This window comes from Salvelinus namaycush, chromosome 27, assembly GCF_016432855.1.
Source record: "Salvelinus namaycush isolate Seneca chromosome 27, SaNama_1.0, whole genome shotgun sequence".
In the NCBI taxonomy this organism is placed as follows: Eukaryota; Metazoa; Chordata; class Actinopteri; order Salmoniformes; family Salmonidae; genus Salvelinus; species Salvelinus namaycush.
The window spans coordinates 32,703,559-32,720,749 of record NC_052333.1 but is presented as its reverse complement, the minus strand read 5'-3'; the positions used below and the strand labels follow the sequence as shown (position 1 = coordinate 32,720,749).

General features: G+C 47.1%; 1 protein-coding gene across 1 annotated transcript in view; it reads left to right on the top strand.

Annotated features, from left to right (window-relative positions):
• Positions 1-8,114: 8,114 nt before the first annotated feature.
• Positions 8,115-17,191, top strand: part of LOC120022160 (zinc finger MYM-type protein 4-like) — a 28,525-nt gene continuing 19,448 nt past the window's right edge. Inside the window, exons 1-13 of the mRNA XM_038966024.1 lie at positions 8,115-8,494; positions 8,842-10,813; positions 12,709-12,858; positions 13,059-13,120; positions 13,374-13,526; positions 13,700-13,751; positions 14,594-14,858; positions 15,041-15,230; positions 15,487-15,690; positions 15,956-16,106; positions 16,273-16,388; positions 16,573-16,743; positions 16,930-17,080. Of these exons, the coding sequence (XP_038821952.1) occupies positions 8,462-8,494; positions 8,842-10,813; positions 12,709-12,858; positions 13,059-13,120; positions 13,374-13,526; positions 13,700-13,751; positions 14,594-14,858; positions 15,041-15,230; positions 15,487-15,690; positions 15,956-16,106; positions 16,273-16,388; positions 16,573-16,743; positions 16,930-17,080 (3,670 nt within the window). The 5' untranslated portion in view covers positions 8,115-8,461. The remainder of the gene's footprint in view (positions 8,495-8,841; positions 10,814-12,708; positions 12,859-13,058; positions 13,121-13,373; positions 13,527-13,699; positions 13,752-14,593; positions 14,859-15,040; positions 15,231-15,486; positions 15,691-15,955; positions 16,107-16,272; positions 16,389-16,572; positions 16,744-16,929; positions 17,081-17,191) is intronic.

Here is a 17,191-nt window from a genome sequence, read left to right as displayed (position 1 = left end):
AGTGGGAGGAGTGTGTGGAGTCCCCATGGGTATTGTCCTCAATGCTCGAGGGGTATTGACTCCAATTCCGGTGCCGGCCTCCGTTCTTCAGGGGCCTTCGTGTCACCACGGTGGCCGACCCCCCTGAAAACCCTGCGGCTGGAGATTTCCTCACTCCTGAACAAGGGTGTTGTCCGCAGGACTGAGACATCAGAACGGCTAGGTGGGTTCTACTCCACTTACTTTGTGGTCCCAAAAGGAGACGGAGGGTTTTGACCGATTCTGGACCTCTGCAACCTCAATAGGTACTTGAAGGTACTGAGGTTCCAAATGCTGTCCCCAGTCGGTGTGTTGCAGGCCGTGTCCAGGGACCAGTGGTTTGTGACTCTGGACCTGATTGATGCATACTTCCATGTTCCTGTTCACCCAGCTCATTGGCAGTACCTCCGATTCACTTTCAAAGGGAGGGCTTACGAATTCATGGTTCTTCCCTTCGGCATCTCCTTGGCACCCTGCACTTTCACAAAGTGCATGGACACTGTCCTGGCACTTCTCACCTCCCAAGGATTGTTGATCCTCAGTTACCTGGACGGTTGGCTGATTGTGCCCCGACCAGGACCCAGGTCCTGTCAGACAGAGACGTGCCCATATAATGTATGAAGAGGAGTCTGATTATTACAGAGAGAACTCCCATTTGTTTCTGTAAAATAGAACATTAATTGTAAGTCAACTAAATGTTTGGTTATTTTTAGAATGACATCCGTTTTGAGTTTATGTCTGGAAGAGATTCAGCTGATGGAGTGTCTCAGAGACGTGCTCTGTTTGACAGTGAGCTGGGCATTACTGGTGGGCTGGGCATTACTGTAAACGACAAGAGTCGTCTGACGCCCACCCTGAGGGTGGCCCTCATTGGCATGAAACTTGACTCAGTCCTCATGAGAGCATGCCTGCCCACCAGAAAGGTTCAGGCGATCTAATCTTGCCTCGACTACTTTCGGCACGGGTGGGTGGTATCTGACCTAACTTGCTAATGCCTGTTGGGCTTGCTGACGGCGGCCTCGTTGTTGATTCCCCTGGGCCTGCTCCATCTCCGGCCTCTTCAACGGTGGTTCAACTCCCACCAGCTGCACCCAAAGCGCCACTGTCACCGCCAGGTGCAGGTGACCGCACAGTGCCTAAGGGTGTTGTTGAGGTGGCGCTGTCACTTCTTTCTCTCAGATGGGGTGGAGATGCTGAGGATGTGCTGCCGGGAGCTGGTCAGCACAGGCGGCTCCCAGATCGACTGGGGGGGTGTGACCAAAGGCAGGTCGGTCAGAGGCTGTTGGCTACCCCCTTGGAGCGGCACGCACATCAATACACTATAGCTCCGAGCTGTACTGCTGGCCCTGCAGTCTTTTCTTTCCTGAAGAGAAGACATGTCCTGGTGAGAACAGACAACATCACAGTGGTGGCTTACATCAACCATCAGGGTGGACTGAGGTCCCACCGCCTCTATATTATGGCACGGGAGCTCCTTCTCTGGGCTCAGGGACGTCTAGCGTCTGGAATCCTAAATGTGGCAGCGGATATGCTCTCGGAGGGCCCGCCACCTTCGGACTGGAGCCTGTGGGACCAGTTCGGGAGGGTGCAGGTGGACCTATTTGCCTCCCTGGACAATGCACACTGCCCCCTGTGGTACTCCATTTTGGGGGCCACCAGGGCCTCTGGGCTTGGATGCTCTGGCTCACAATTGGCCAGGGCTGGAGCTTACGCATTCCCAATTTTCCCCTGAACCAGGCTGTGCTGGACAGGACCAGGATGGCAGAGCATCGTTTGCTTCTGGTGGCCCCATACTGTCCCAGACAAACCTGGTTCAGCCTTCTCCTGTCCCTGTTGTCTGGGACACCTTGGCAGCTTCCCCTGAGACCGGACCTGTTGTCTCCGGTTGGGGGAACTCTGTGGCATCCGAGGCCCACCGCCTCAGTCTGTGGGCTTGGCCACTGAACGGCACCAATAGTCCACGTTAGGACTACAGGAGGGTGTAATGAACACAATGCAGAGCACAAGGGTGCTGGTTACAACCGCGGCACACCAGTTGCGCTGGCGGTTGTTCTGCTCTTGGTGCACTGGTATTGAGGTTGTGCCCGAGTCATGCGGGGTGCAGTATGTCCTCCAATACCTGCAGTCTCGCTTGGATGAGGGTTTGGCAGCCTCTACACTGAGAGGGTATTTGGCCACTATATCTGCCTGCCATGCGGGGTGGATGGACAGGCCAGTGGGGTGCCATCCCTTGGTCTCCAGGTTTATGACGGGGGTTCGTCACCTGCGTCCAGCTAGGACCCGCTCAATGGCAAGCTGGGATCTGGATGGGGTCTTGGCAGCTTGGCAAAGCCACCTTTCGAACAGTTGGAACCTGCCTCCCTGAAACACCTCTCTATGTAGGTGGTTTTCTTGGTAGCGATTACTTCCATGAAGAGGGTGGGTGAGCTCCATTCTCTTTCGGTAAGTTCTGAGTGCTACTGGATGGACCCTGGAGGGAGGAGTATATCTCTCCGCCCCAACCCTTCATTCCTCCCGAAGGTTCTGTCAGACAGGCATGTGAACATCCCTTTTTGTCCTGTCTGCTTACAACCCCCCCGGCAGTGGCGGGTCTGGGCCTCCCTCCGGCATGCTGTGCCCTGTGAGGGCACTGGCTGCCTATGCGGAGCGGACACGATCAGTGAGAACAACAGACCAGCTCTTTGTCTCAGTGGATCGTGGACACGATTACAACAGCATACCGACTGGCTGGCAGGCCAGTGCTGGGATCTGTGGTGGCACATTCAACACGAGGTGTGGCTGCGTCCTGGGCTCTACTGAGAGGAGTGCCCCTCGCTGATATCTGTGCTGCGTCCAGCTGGACTTCCTCTTGCAACTTTGCTAGGTACTATCGGGTAAATGTGGCACCTCCCACTGCAGATGGTTCAGCGGTTTTGGGCATCACCACTCCTTCCGGGGACTGTGCCGGGAACCCTCTTCCACATTGATGGCTCCTACGTCTCGGTCCCGTGCTGGGACTTTGCCGCTGGCTGGCCAGCCCCGATTAATCTGGTACGGGTATACCAATATATTGGAGTGATCCAATATAGTGAAACGTAACCACGGTTATGTGAGCTATATGGATCACTCCAATCCTCTACGGTGCTAGAGGCGCCTCAAAAATTATGTAGAGAACGTGTGTCACGGCCATGGGGTCTATATATAGGGGCAGACCCCAGCCGTGACACAGGTGTACACGGGAGTAAATCTGTAAATCCTCACCTCGGATGTATCCCTCCGCCGCGGAGTGATACCAATATATTGGAGTGATCCATATAGCTCACATAACTGTGGTTACATACATAACATTTGTTTTCTTACATGCACTATGCTCTCCCCAGGGCCAAATAATCAACAGGGGAGACTGGGGATGGTTGTAACACGGGATAGTTGTAACACTTGCAATTCCTCCAATCAGGAGTGAGGTAGAATCATGTGATTCACTGTGCACATGCTCAGTTTAGTCCTGAACCCCCATGTGAAAAAGCAAGTCCCTGTGATAAACTGCAGATTCTATTGACAGAAATCGGATTTTGAGGTAAGAAATCGGATTTTGAGGTAGAGATATTTGAGGCAAATTTTAACATCTAGCTAAAATGGAAGCTAGCAATGGCTGCAAGGGTCAGGGTTAGTTGTAACGTGAGAAACTGTTACTACTAACCCTGAGTAAAACTGAGTAAAACTGTTTTTAGTACATGTTTTCTTTTACTTTCAGTATGCCTAGATCATGGAAAAGAAAGACAGACAGACCTCTACACACTTTAAAAAATATATTTTTATTTATTTATTTCACCTTTTATTTAACCAGGTAAGCTAGTTGAGAACAAGTTCTCATTTACAACTGCGACCTGGCCAAGATAAAGCAAAGCAGTGCGACAGAAACATGGAATAAACAAGCGTACAGTCAACAATAGAAAAAAGAAAGTCTATCTACAGTGTGTGCAAATGGCATGAGGAGGTATGGCAATAAATAGGCCATAGTAGCAAAGTAATTACAATTTAGCAGATTAACACTGGAGTGATAGATGAGCAGATGATGATGTGTAAGTAGTGATACTGGTGTGCAAAAGAGCAGCAAAGTAAATAAAAACAATATGGGGATGAGGTAGGTAGATTGGGTGGGCTATTTACAGATGGACTATGTACAGCTGCAGCGATCGGTTAGCTGCTCAGATAGCTGATGTTTAAAGTTAGTGAGGGAAATGTAAGTCTCCAGCTTCGGCAATTTTTGCAATTCGTTCCAGTCACTGGCAGCAGAGAACTGGAAGGAAAGACGACCAAAGGAGGTGTTGGCTTTGGGGATGACCAGTGAGATATACCTGCTGGAGCGCGTACTACGGGTGGGGGTTGTTATCGTGACCAGTGAGCTGAGATAAGGCGGAGCTTTACCTAGCATAGACTTGTAGATGACCTGGAGCCAGTGGGTCTGGCGACGAATATGTAGCAAGGGCCAGCCGACTAGAGCATACAGGTCGCAGTGGTGGGTGGTATAAGGCGCTTTGGTAACAAAACGGATGGCACTGTGATAAACTGCATCCAATTTGCTGAGTAGAGTATTGGAAGCTATTTTGTAGATGACATCGCCGAAGTCGAGGATCGGTAGGATAGTCAGTTTTACGAGGGTAAGTTTGGCGGCGTGAGTGAAGGAGGCTTTGTTGCGAAATAGAAAGCCGATTCTAGATTTGATTTTGGATTGGAGATGTTTGATATGCGTCTGGAAGGAGAGTTTACAGTCTAGCCAGACACCTAGGTATTTATAGTTGTCCACGTATTCTAGGTTAGAACCGTCCAGAGTAGTGATGCTAGGTGGGCGGGCGGGTTCGGGCAGCGAACGGTTGAAAAGCATGCATTTGGTTTTGCTAGCGTTTAAGAGCAGTTGGAGACCACGGAAGGAGTGTTGTATGACATTGAAGCTCGTTTGGAGGTTAGTTAACACAGTGTCCAAAGAAGGGCCAGATGTATACAGAATGGTGTCATCTGCATAGAGGTGGATCAGGGAATCACCCGCAGCAAGAGAGACATCGGTGATATATACAGAGAAAAGAGTCGGCCCGAGAATTGAAACCTGTGGTACCCCCATAGAGACTGCCAGAGCTCCGGACAACAGGCCCTCCGATTTTACACACTGAACTCTATCTGCGAAGTAGTTGGTGATCCAGGCGTGGCAGTCATTTGAGAAGAGTGTCAAATTATGTAGCAGAGCATGGGAAGTCAATCAGATCGGTTGTATGGCATATGTAAAGCGAGAAAGAAGCTACTGGAGAAGGGGTCGAGAGAGCCTCATGTTCCTCATGTTGGAACATTCCTCATGTTCCAACATTCCTCATGTTCCACATGTTCCAACATTCCTCATGTTGGCTAACGTAGTGGAAACAGGGTTTTCATGGATGAGCAGGAGCAGAAGTTGTCAGAGTATCTCTTGAGGGTAGCTGATTTATATTATGGATTGTCTCCCCGTGAGGTAAGCACTTGATAGGAATTAGTGAGGAGTAAGTCAGGGTTAAGTTAGCAGTTAATGTTGGTGGCAATTAAGGTCAAGGGAGGGAGTACTAATGTAAATGATTAATGTAAAGTATTAATTGGGGGAAGTATTTAACATTTTATTCTATTGTTACAGGTCAGAAAATGTGCCTACCAACTCGCTGTACAATCTGGTTGCAAGCATCCTCAGTCATGGGATGAGACCTCTATGGTGGGAGCAGACTGGTTCTTGTCTTACCTAAAGCGGCACCCTACTCTCTCCATTAGGAGTGCTGAAGGAACTAGTCTGTCACGGGCCAAAACAAAACAAATGTGGTACAGTTTGTCAGCAAACTTAGAGGTGATAAATAAATACAGCTTTGATGACAATGACAGGAAGAACGACAGTACAAACACCTGACATGCTGACCAGACCGCATGGGTGCGTCTGCATACGCCATCGCGCACATGTTGATTTTGTCCCCTCCACACCAGACACGATCAGGACACGGAGGTTGAAATATCAAAACAAACTCTGAACCAATTATATTGATTTGGGGACAGGTCGAAAAGCATTAAACATTGATGGCAATTTAGCTAGCTTGCTGTTGCTAGCTAATTTGTCCTGGGATGTAAACATATTTTACCTGAAATGCACAAGGTCCTCTACTCCGACAATTAATCCACAGATAAAACGGTGAACCGAATTTGTTTCTCGTCATCTCTCCTCCTTCCTTCAGGCTTCTTTTTCTTATTTGGACTTGATATGGAGGTTGGCAACCAACTTTACGGTGCATTACTACAACTGACTGGAGTGTGGATCTCAGTTCATCTTTCAATCACCCACGTGGGTATATGCTTCTAAAAACCAATGAGGAGATGGGACATGGGTATATGTTCCTAAAAACGAATGAGGAGATTTCAGAGGCAGGACTTGCAGCAGTTGAGCGTCACAAATAGAACCAAGTTCTATTTTAGCACCCGGCTACGCAGACGCTTGCGAGCAGTGTGGTTAGCATGTGAGTGGTTGCAAAACAAGGGATGTTGCAGGCTAGATGTTGATCTGATCAAGTTTATGATAGCCATAACTGAGTCCTTGGTGTTTTTTAACTTGCTGCTGAGTTAAAGCCAATTTAAAACATCTTCGGGATTGGTGTCCCTTCCACGGGACGGTTGAGCTAATGTAGGCTAATGCGATTAGCATGAGGTTGTAAGTAACAAGAACATTTCCGAGGACATAGACATATCTGATATTGGCAGAAAGCTTAAATTCTTGTTGATCTAACTGCACTGTCCAATTTACAGTAGCTATTAAAGTGAAATAATACCATGCTATTGTTTGAGGAGAGTGCACAATTTTGAACATGAAAAGTTATTAATAAACAAATTAGGTACATTTGGGCAGTCTTGATACAAAATTTTGAACAGAAATACAATAGTTCATTGGATATGTCGAAAACTTAGCACATACACTGCTGCCATCTAGTGGCCAAAATCTAAATTGCACCTGGGCTGGAATAATACATTATGGCCTTTCTCTTACATCAGGGGTGTCAAACTCATTCCACGGAGGGCCTAGTGTCTGCAGGTTTTTGTTTTTTCCTTTCAATAAAGCCCTAGACAACCAGGTGTGGGGAGTTCCTAACTAATTAGTGATGTTAATTCATCAATCAAGTATAAGGGAGGAGCAAAAACCCGCAGACACTCGGCCCCCCGTGGAATGAGTTTGACACCTGTGTCTTACATTTAAAAAATGATGGTACAAAAAAATACAAAAGAACGGTTGATTTTTTCTTTGTATTATCTTTTACCAGATCTATTGTGTTATATTCTACTACATTCCTTTCACGTTTCCATAAACTTCAAAGTGTTTCCTTTCAAATGGTACCAAGAATATCTATATCCTTGCTTCAGGGCCTGAGCTACAGACAGTTAGATTTGGGTATGTCATTTTAGGCGAAAATTGAAAAAAAGTGGCTCATTCTTAAATTAAACTTGATCTGAAAATGTGGTCGGAGGGTGTGACGCAATTTTCAGAGCCACCGGAGGTATGCAGAGGCCAAATCAGCTCTATACCACATCGCAGTGCTCCTCTCAAATGTTGTAATAATGTGGAGGGCTCCATATAGCTCCGCATTGACATGATTGGCGTGGTACATCCGTATAAATGCAAATATGAAAGGTCTGACGTCTGCTAAGGCACCATCAACAGTGAATGCTGTACCGCCACTTCAAATTTCAGAATGACCATGCAAAGGACAATGGTGTATCAGGCAGTGGAGCGATCTAATCTGCTGTGAAAGAGCGGATAGGTGGGCAGGCAGACCCTGTACTCGTGTTAGCAGCTCTGATTGGCTGTAACTGGGACGTTGGGTGATATTGATTGACAGCACTTATTGGGCGGGACTACAGAAAAACTAATTCTTCCATTGGAGAATATTGACAACAGCTCATTTTGGCACTAAACATCGAGTTTTTGCGGGGAAGTGATCAAGGTGCCTTTTTAAATTGATAAACGGAACAGTTTAGTATGGTTTAGAAACTCTGTTGTAGCTTGCTAGATGTCAAACAGGAAATGACATAGCCAGGTCTGCCATGTTTACGCAGGCGACGGATGTGTGTTGTGCGAGTTTCTTTGATGAGCTCTGCAGAGTGAAAATGCAAAGGACTTGACTTCTGTAAAGTTATAATTCACCGGCATTGGTATAATCGAAGTTAATATCTTATGCATGGCAAAGCTTAAGAACCTTATTCGGTCATTCAAATTAAGACTCGTTTTAGCTGGCTACATATCGTTCCTAGCTAGCTAGCTTTCTCCACAACAAGGAGGCGGGCGGAAGTAGCTAATGCATGGTAGCTAGCTAGTAAGCCTCAGTTCCGTTTTTAGTTTAGTGGACGTTGGTTAACCTATATTGTGAGTGAGTGACAATAAGAGCTAGCCGACTTTCGCCGTTTCAAGCAAGCCATGGCTGAATCCCAGAAAGCGGACCATTCAGAGGTAATTTATGTTTTTGAATGAATACTAATGTTAGCTAGCTATGTCTTATTCTGACAGTTAACTAGCTAGCTAATTATGTCGACCCTCACCTTCATTTCCCGCGCAGATTTAGTTAGCGTGAGCAAATCAGCAATCTAAAACAAACACTGCACGCTCCAACTTGGTTCTATTTGGTTCTCCCAAAGTTGGTATTTGATTGCAAGCATGAGTTAGACTTTTCCCTCAATAGCCATGACACTTGATCAATCTGTAAACTGGGGTCTTTTTCCTGGTCAGGTCACGTAGTAAGGGAAAACTCAGGGCACTACTTATAGGATCATTACTAATAGAATATTGACTTTCCTCAGCATAAAGGTGAGCCAGACAAAGAGACAGAGCAGCCATCTCAGGCTGGAGCATCAATGGATTCAGTGGACTCTGGAGCCTCACACAGCAATACAGTCTCGGCAGATGGAAACAATGGGGATGATGCTACCAATGCAGTCAGTGCATGTTCCTCCTCAATTATAGATGGGGCAGGGGATGCTGGTAATTCAGGACCTGTGAGGGAAACCGATGCAGAGGATTCACAGATGGTGGAAGAAACTGTAAAAACAGATGCCTTGCTGACTGTAGTAGAAATGGACAGTAAAGAGGATTCACAGACGGAAAGAAAAACAGCCAGTGTGGATGTTCCACAGACGGAAAGAGAAACAGCCAGTGTGGATGTTCCACAGATGGAAAGAGAAACAGCCAGTGTGGATGTTCCACAGACGGAAAGAGAAACAGCCAGTGCGGATGTTCCGCAGACGGAAAGAGAAACAGCCAGTGCGGATGTTCCGCAGACGGAAAGAGAAACAGCCAGTGCGGATGTTCCGCAGACGGAAAGAGAAACAGCCAGTGCGGATGTTCCGCAGACGGAAAGAGAAACAGCCAGTGCGGATGTTTCGCAGACGGAAAGAGAAACAGCCAGTGCGGATGTTTCGCAGACGGAAAGAGAAACAGCCAGTAGTGCGGATGTTTCGCAGACGGAAAGAGAAACAGCCAGTAGTGCGGATGTTTCGCAGACGGAAAGAGAAACAGCCAGTAGTGCGGATGTTTCGCAGACGGAAAGAGAAACAGCCAGTGCGGCTGTTTCGCAGACGGAAAGAGAAACAGCCAGTGCGGATGTTTCGCAGACGGAAAGAGAAACAGCCAGTGCGGATGTTTCGCAGACGGAAAGAGAAACAGCCAGTGCGGATGTTTCGCAGACGGAAAGAGAAACAGCCAGTGCGGATGTTTCGCAGGCGGAAAGAGAAACAGCCAGTGCGGATGTTTCGCAGGCGGAAAGAGAAACAGCCAGTGCGGATGTTTCGCAGGCGGAAAGAGAAACAGCCATTGCGGATGTTTCGCAGACGGAAAGAGAAACAGCCAGTAGTGCGGATGTTTCGCAGACGGAAAGAGAAACAGCCAGTAGTGCGGATGTTTCGCAGACGGAAAGAGAAACAACCCGTGCGGGTGTTTCGCAGACGGAAAGAGAAACAACCCGTGCGGGTGTTTCGCAGACGGAAAGAGAAACAGCCAGTGCGGGTGTTTCGCAGACGGAAAGAGAAACAACCCGTGCGGGTGTTTCGCAGACGGAAAGAGAAACAACCCGTGCGGATGCCTTGCAGACGGAAAGAGAAACAACCCGTGCGGATGCCCCACAGACGGAAACAGCCCGTGCGGATGCCCCACAGACGGAAACAGCCCGTGCGGATGCCCCACAGACGGACACAGCCCGTGCGGATGCCCCACAGACGGACACAGCCCGTGCGGATGCCCCACAGACGGACACAGCCCGTGCGGATGCCCCACAGACGGACACAGCCCGTGCGGATGCCCCACAGACGGACACAGCCCGTGCGGATGCCCCACAGACGGACACAGCCCGTGCGGATGCCCCACAGACGGACACAGCCCGTGCGGATGCCTCACAGACAGTCAGAGAAAAAGTTGGTACAGATGCACCCCAGACTGTGGAAGAAATTGGCAATAGAAATGGTTCACAGACTAATGGAGAAACAGACATACCCCTGGACATGGGAGTAGTGGATGCTGACGATGAGATGGAGGTCAATGCTATCAAAGTGGAGGATGACCAGATGCAGGAGGAAGACAACTTGGAGGGGATGCCTGTGATAACGGCTGTGGAAGAGGGAGGCAACATGGATGCTTTTAGCAGCAACTCCCTGGATCATGGGGATGAGGTGGAGAAGATGGACACGGGGAAGGACTCACTGACAGAGAATGAGGTAGAGGAGCCCAGCAAGACCGGGCAAGTGGAGAAGACTGATTCCATGCCTTCTATCATGGATACAGGTAAGAAGAGACTGCTGCCTGCAGCTTTTTGTTGGCTATATGGCCTTAGGATTGTCAATTGTTTCCGAAGTTTGCTGAATTCATTTCTTCAGGTTGGATTTGTTTGTGTTTTATGTGTGTTGCTACCCTAAACACTTTGTTTTCTTGCTTGGCACTCTACTCCAGGGGTTCTTAAACTTTTTCAGCCTGGGACCCAAATTAGAAATGTTGTGTTTTCCTGGCAACCAAGCTCATGAAAACTACACATAAATATTGGTTCATTTCATTGCTGTTATGCCTAAAACAAAAGCAATATAGACAAAAACAAATAACAATGAAATTAAATATCAATATAAATATCTGTTTATTTCCACCATTAAAAACACTCAGGTATTGGTCTAGGTTGGAATGGTTGCTATTAAAATGCAATAAATAATTTTAATTCTGAACAGGAATAAACTGACTACAACACACAGATGAATAACAGAACACACACACAGGCTTTTTGATAATGCAACCCGAAGTAACAGTACAGATGAAAAATGATCAGGCCTACTGTACATCTTACTGTCTGTACAAATTATTGTTGAAAGAAAGTCTATGTTGGAACTGTTGCTGTTAAAATACAATACATCTTTTTTTTTTCTGAACTAGAATAAACGGATTGATCACATCACACAGATGTTGACCAGAAAACACACACTGTCTTAATGAGAGCATGTCTATTCTGGGCTCTGTTTTTGACAGTCCAACACAGGTTGTGCTCAGCCTTGAAATTGTTTCTGTACTTGTTTTTTAAAAGTTTGTCAGAGTTGAGAACTCTGACTCGCATAGGTATGTGGTGCCAAACTGGACCAGAACATCTACTGCTTTCTCAGTCAGGCAGGTGACCGCTTCCTGCTATAGCTGAGCAACCCTGAACTGTGTGAGTGTGTTTGCCTCAAAAAGCATCTTCCTTCAATCAGTTTTTCCAGTTAAGAATAAAACATTATTGTATTTTAACAGCAACAGTTCCAACTTAGACTAGGTTTCAACAATTTCTACTGTAAGATGTACAGTAGGTCTGATCATTTTTCATCCTCATCTGTACTATCAGTAGCTAGCTTGCTTTGGCGAATGTTAGCTATTAGCTGTGTACAAGACCAGGGGATTGTTTAAAAGAGAAACTCACATCTACTACTATGAGAATTAGTTAGTACTAGTACTCCCTTATTTCGGCTTATCATCACCTGTTTATAAAATGCCAACAATGCCTTGCTAGCTGACTTTTACACTGTCAGAGCGCTTTCCTGAAGCATTCTGCCCTGTTCTGAAAGAACTCCCTGGGTTTACCATCATGCCGTTTTATTAATTCTGTTCGTTATGAGAGACTCGTTACTAAGCACTTCCCCGCACAAAACACATTGTGGGCGCTCCTCGTTCTGAGTTTGTATGAAAGAGAGACACTCATCGCTGTATATGCTTTTCATGACGATTGAGCTCAGTCAGAACTTGTGGCTAGCATGAGTCCATTTGATGACCGCGGTGAGTGATGGAAAGTCGGTGGCAGACAGCGCATCATCTGCTGCTGAACGACAGCGCTGCATCGTGTGTTGCGGAGTGATCTTCAAGGAGACTGCAGAAAAAAGTTCCGGTAAACCGCGAAGCACACGGGAATTTCCCTCAGTCTCGCGCAGCAGCCAAACTGAGCAGAGAGCGCAGATGCACTTGGCCAACTCAATTCCAGTAATGAATTAATTAAATAATTATACATTTTCTCTGACATGTCGTGACTCACCATTAACAGGTACCCATACTTTAAGAAAGGCTGCTCTACTCCATTGCTACTGGAATGCCCCAGTGTCGAAAATCCTCAGAGTTCAAACATGTCACCTTACACACTATCCCACCTCTCAAACATGAAGTCTCCATAACAGGAGACACAGAGCAACCTGCTGAGGAGACCAGCTTTGAGAAGGCTAGCGGCTCGTCTCTGCCTATGGAGGAGGACCAATCTGAAGATGTCAAACCGTTTCACCCCAGGCCCACCTCCTCTAGCGAAGCTATTCACCCACAGAACAGTGAAGGTGAGAAGCCACAAGGGTCTGTCTTTGGAATATATGGTATTTGGCTGCATAATGTTCCCACATGACCCGAATACCTGAATGTTAGTGTGGTCCCTCACAATATTCAGATGCTAATGAGTGCACTGCTATTCCTCAGTAATGGTTTTACAGTTTGTCTTGGTTTTTAAAATTCACACGCTGAATGACCTATTGTTTTGCAGGCACTGACAATCCTGCAGGGCTGGAGAATGGAGTGGCAGGACAGCCAGTCAAAGTTGTGGGTGTGAGTATCCTCTCTCCGTCACAAACGATAGAGTGAATTAATTTCCGCCATAGAGACTAGACGAGCTTAAGCGTGGCAGATATCTGGTCACTGCTTATGAGTGTTAAAGATTTCCAGGTGTCGTGAAGGCTTTGTCAGAATACCTCGGAAATATATGTCCTATAACCGCTCACGTTAACTCACATGATTCCATCTACAATTCTCCTATTGAATGTTACATGCTGTTGTTGAATGATCTCTGCGGTTGACCCAGTCTGCCCAGTCGGCAGCTGAGCCAGTGTCCACCGGCGCTGACACCATCTCCATGGTCAAGGTGAAGGATGAGCCCGTAGACGAGGAGTATGATCAGGCCCTGGCTCCAGCGGTCCTCTCAGAGGGCGTCAAGGATGAACCAGAGGCAGCAGAGGTACGGCATCTAAACTCACTGGTCCTCAGCAACGGCCAAGTCCTAGCTGGACGTTTCTGTTGTGAGTTACATGAAAGTCGTCCGTTGACTTCAATGCGTATAGTTCAAGCTGTGTGTGTGTCTGTTAAATCCTGTGTGTCTGTTAAATGTATGTCACCTTTTGTTATTTACAGGAGTTGAAAATCAGTAATGTCTTCTCTGTGGGCGGCTGCCCTACTACGAACGGTGAGCAGGGCACTTTAATATTTGTACACAACAGGACACATTAGTGGTCGGTCAAAGCCCTAAGCTATGTCTTGACCTGGCTGCAGATTTTTTTTCTGAATCAGAAAGGGGTTTAGGTGGTGGGCGTGGCGGGGGGCGTGCCAATGGGTGAGGTCGGCCTGTAGGCGCAGCTGAATTTTGGAGAACATTTTAAAGGCCCTTATCTTGGTGGTGTAGAGAGAGTGTTTCATTTCTAATTACATTTCCTGCAATTCTACAATTTTCTCCATGGAGCTGAGATACATTTTTGTAGTTTTAAAGCTAATTTCTTGTGATTATACATATTCTGCCATGGATGTGAGAACTTTGCAGTTTTAAATCTAATTTCCTACAATTCTATGCATTTTGCCATGGCTAATGCTGTGTTCTTTTGCTCAAACATAATATCAAAAATGAATACTGCTAAATAAATTGTATTTGTAATTTTAAATTCTCCTTCACTTTCTACCTCGTATTTTAGTAATTGTTAGTTCTCAAAGATTGTTATAAAAAAATATATAAGGCCATTATCTTTTCTACATGCTTTTATATCTGGTATTAGTCGTTTACACTGAAAGCGTTTTTAACATCCCCAAAATGTATTAAAAAAAGTAACTTTTTTACGCTGCTTGGCCTTATGCAAGCCCGCCCAATTATTTCCAATGCCAGAAAAGTCCCTGGGCTTTGGAGTTGATTTTTATAATTTACCGCAAGCTCTCCAGGAGCAAAAGATGACTGACTACCACCTTACAGATTATGCATTTCTCACATCCCCCCTTCCCTCAATCCTCACCCATCCTTGCCATCCCTCTCTCTACTATTAGCCACATCCACGCCAGTGGCCGCCCTGCCCAAGACTGTAATGCCTGCCCCAGCCTCCTCCTCCATCCCTCCGCTGATCCCCATGGCTATGCGGGTGGCCTGCTCGGCCTGTAAGAAGGTGCTGCTGAAAGGCCAGACGGCCTACCAGAGGAAGGGCTCCTCGGACCTCTTCTGCTCCACGTCCTGCCTCACCTCCTACAGCCCTCCGCCCGTCGTCAAGATGACTGCCCCTGGCCCAGCCAAGAAACCCTGCCACTACTGCCTCAAGTGAGTCCTGCTGTTGTCGTGCCGATGGCGTATGTAGATAATGACTAAAGATTAGATAAAGGAATGTAAAATAAGAAGCCTTCTGACATTGCTAAGCTGTAATTTATTGTTCTCCTGGGAATATATTCCAAACGATTTACAAAGGTAAATTATGTTTTTATGAGCTTATCGTCCCCCCTCAGGGAGATTGCTAACCCCAAGGACGTGATCACAGCTCCTGTGGACACCATGGGCACGGTGAAGGACTTCTGTAGCCAGACCTGCCTCTCCTCCTTCAACTTCAAGAGGAACTCTGCCGTCTCCACCCTCTCCTCCTCCCTGTCCACCATGACAGGGGCCGTCAAGTGCAGCATGTGCAAGAAGGCCTGCGTTGTAAGGGACTTAAGGTCTTTGAGCATTTCAGTGTGGTAGTCGCCTGAAGTAACAAAATTGGCAATATAAAGTTGGTGATGTCAGAGCTGACAAGGAAGTGAACAATTTAGATGAATTACACTTTTATAGTGGGCCGACGCCACAGAGATATACTTGATATAATTAAGTATAAAACTGTACTTTTGCCTTTTTGTCTTTTTCCTGCACCTCTTCCATTGCCGTCTCAACATCTGCTCCTTGTTCTCTTCCCCCACAGAGTAAACACGAGGTGATCTTCCAGGGCAGCATGCACAAGCTGTGCAGCGAGGTGTGCTTTACGCGCTTCCGCTCCACCAACAAGCTGTCCATGAACAGCTGCCAGAGCTGCAACAACTACTGCTACGGCAAGGTCACCGTGCTGGTCGTGCAGGGGGTCAATAAGACCTTCTGCAGCGTCGGCTGTGTCACCACCTTCAAACAGGTAAGAATGGGATCCCTGAGATGCAGGTCACGCAGTCAGAAGAAGCCGTTGGACTGTAACTAGGGCTGTTTCCGAAAACGCTTACGATCTGTCAAGTCCTTGCTTCGACCGCCCTTGTTTTCTCAATTCCTCTTAAAACTCTCGGAGGAGGTCCGAGGGAGGGACCTTGGATCTTCTCCTCCAGTATGTAAAAAACATCTACCTGTAATTAAAGCAAGCAAAAGCAGTCACCCTCACTTCCTTTGTGTTCGGTCTGGTTTTTCAGAAAGCTAAGAAGCCTGTGGCATGTACTATGTGCCGCAACTTCCGCTCACCGGTGGAGATGGTCGACAGCGCCGACTCTGACGGCAAGCTGGAGATGTTCTGCTCTACTGGCTGTGTTACAGCCCACAAAGTACAGACCGTCAGCTCCTCGGGTATAGTTAGGCTAACCACCTCAGCAACATATTTATATATATACACCTCACTGTCACAAACACGCACTCATTCACTCTCTCTGTCATTTATTCACTCACTTACACACTCTTTGTTTGAAGCATGCACTCATTCATAACTCACTCTCCTTCCTTCATTTCAACCCAGGTGCTCGGGTGGAGTGCAACACCTGTGGTCAAAAGACGGTGCCCTCCTTCCACCTGGCCATGTCGGACGGCTCCATCCGGAACTTCTGCACCATGAACTGTGTCGTCACCTTTCAGGTAACACCTCTGGGTTAATCCATTAGCTCAGTTGAATTAGACTATAAATATTGACAAGACGGCAACTTAATGATTCCCTGCGGCTCGGACACTTACTGTTGATATTTTACACCTCTTTTAACCTGCACTCTACTCTTTGTTGTCCTGCACTGACACCACAATGTTATGTTTCTGTGGCCTGTAGGATCAGTTCAATAAGAGCAACACCCAGAGCCAGATTAATGTGGCCCCCAGCACAGGGTCCACAGCTCCGCCCGCGGCCCAGACCAGGGACAAGGTATCCCAAGGGACCAGACTGCCCTGCTTCCAGTGCCACCGCCTCTTCTCCTCCAAGCCCGAGATCATTCAGTTCAAGGTACTTAAATGGTGTTTTCTTTCTCTGCCTCTATCCCGTCTCTCATTCTGACTCTCTTTGCCTTTCCCTCTTTGTCCATTTTGTTGAACTCCCTCACGAACACACCTCCCCTCTATTTAGGTAGACAAAACTCCCTGTTAAAACTGCTGTAGAATTGATTGAATGTGTGTCTGCGCAACCCTACAGGATAAGATGGTATTCCTCTGTTCGGTAAATTGCTCTGAGGAGTACAGGAAGATCAACTACGAGATGGCACGCTGCGAGTACTGCAAGATTGAGAAGCCAGCCAAGGAGGTCAAGAGAATCAATAAGAGGGACTACACCTTCTGCAGCGAAGGTTAGGAGGGTGATGCATTCATGGTCTTTAACCTTTTACTGCAGTGGGCTAAGTCAGGGTCACACAGTGTTTCTTGGTAGTCTTAAACAAATCTACTTTGAAACAAAAGCG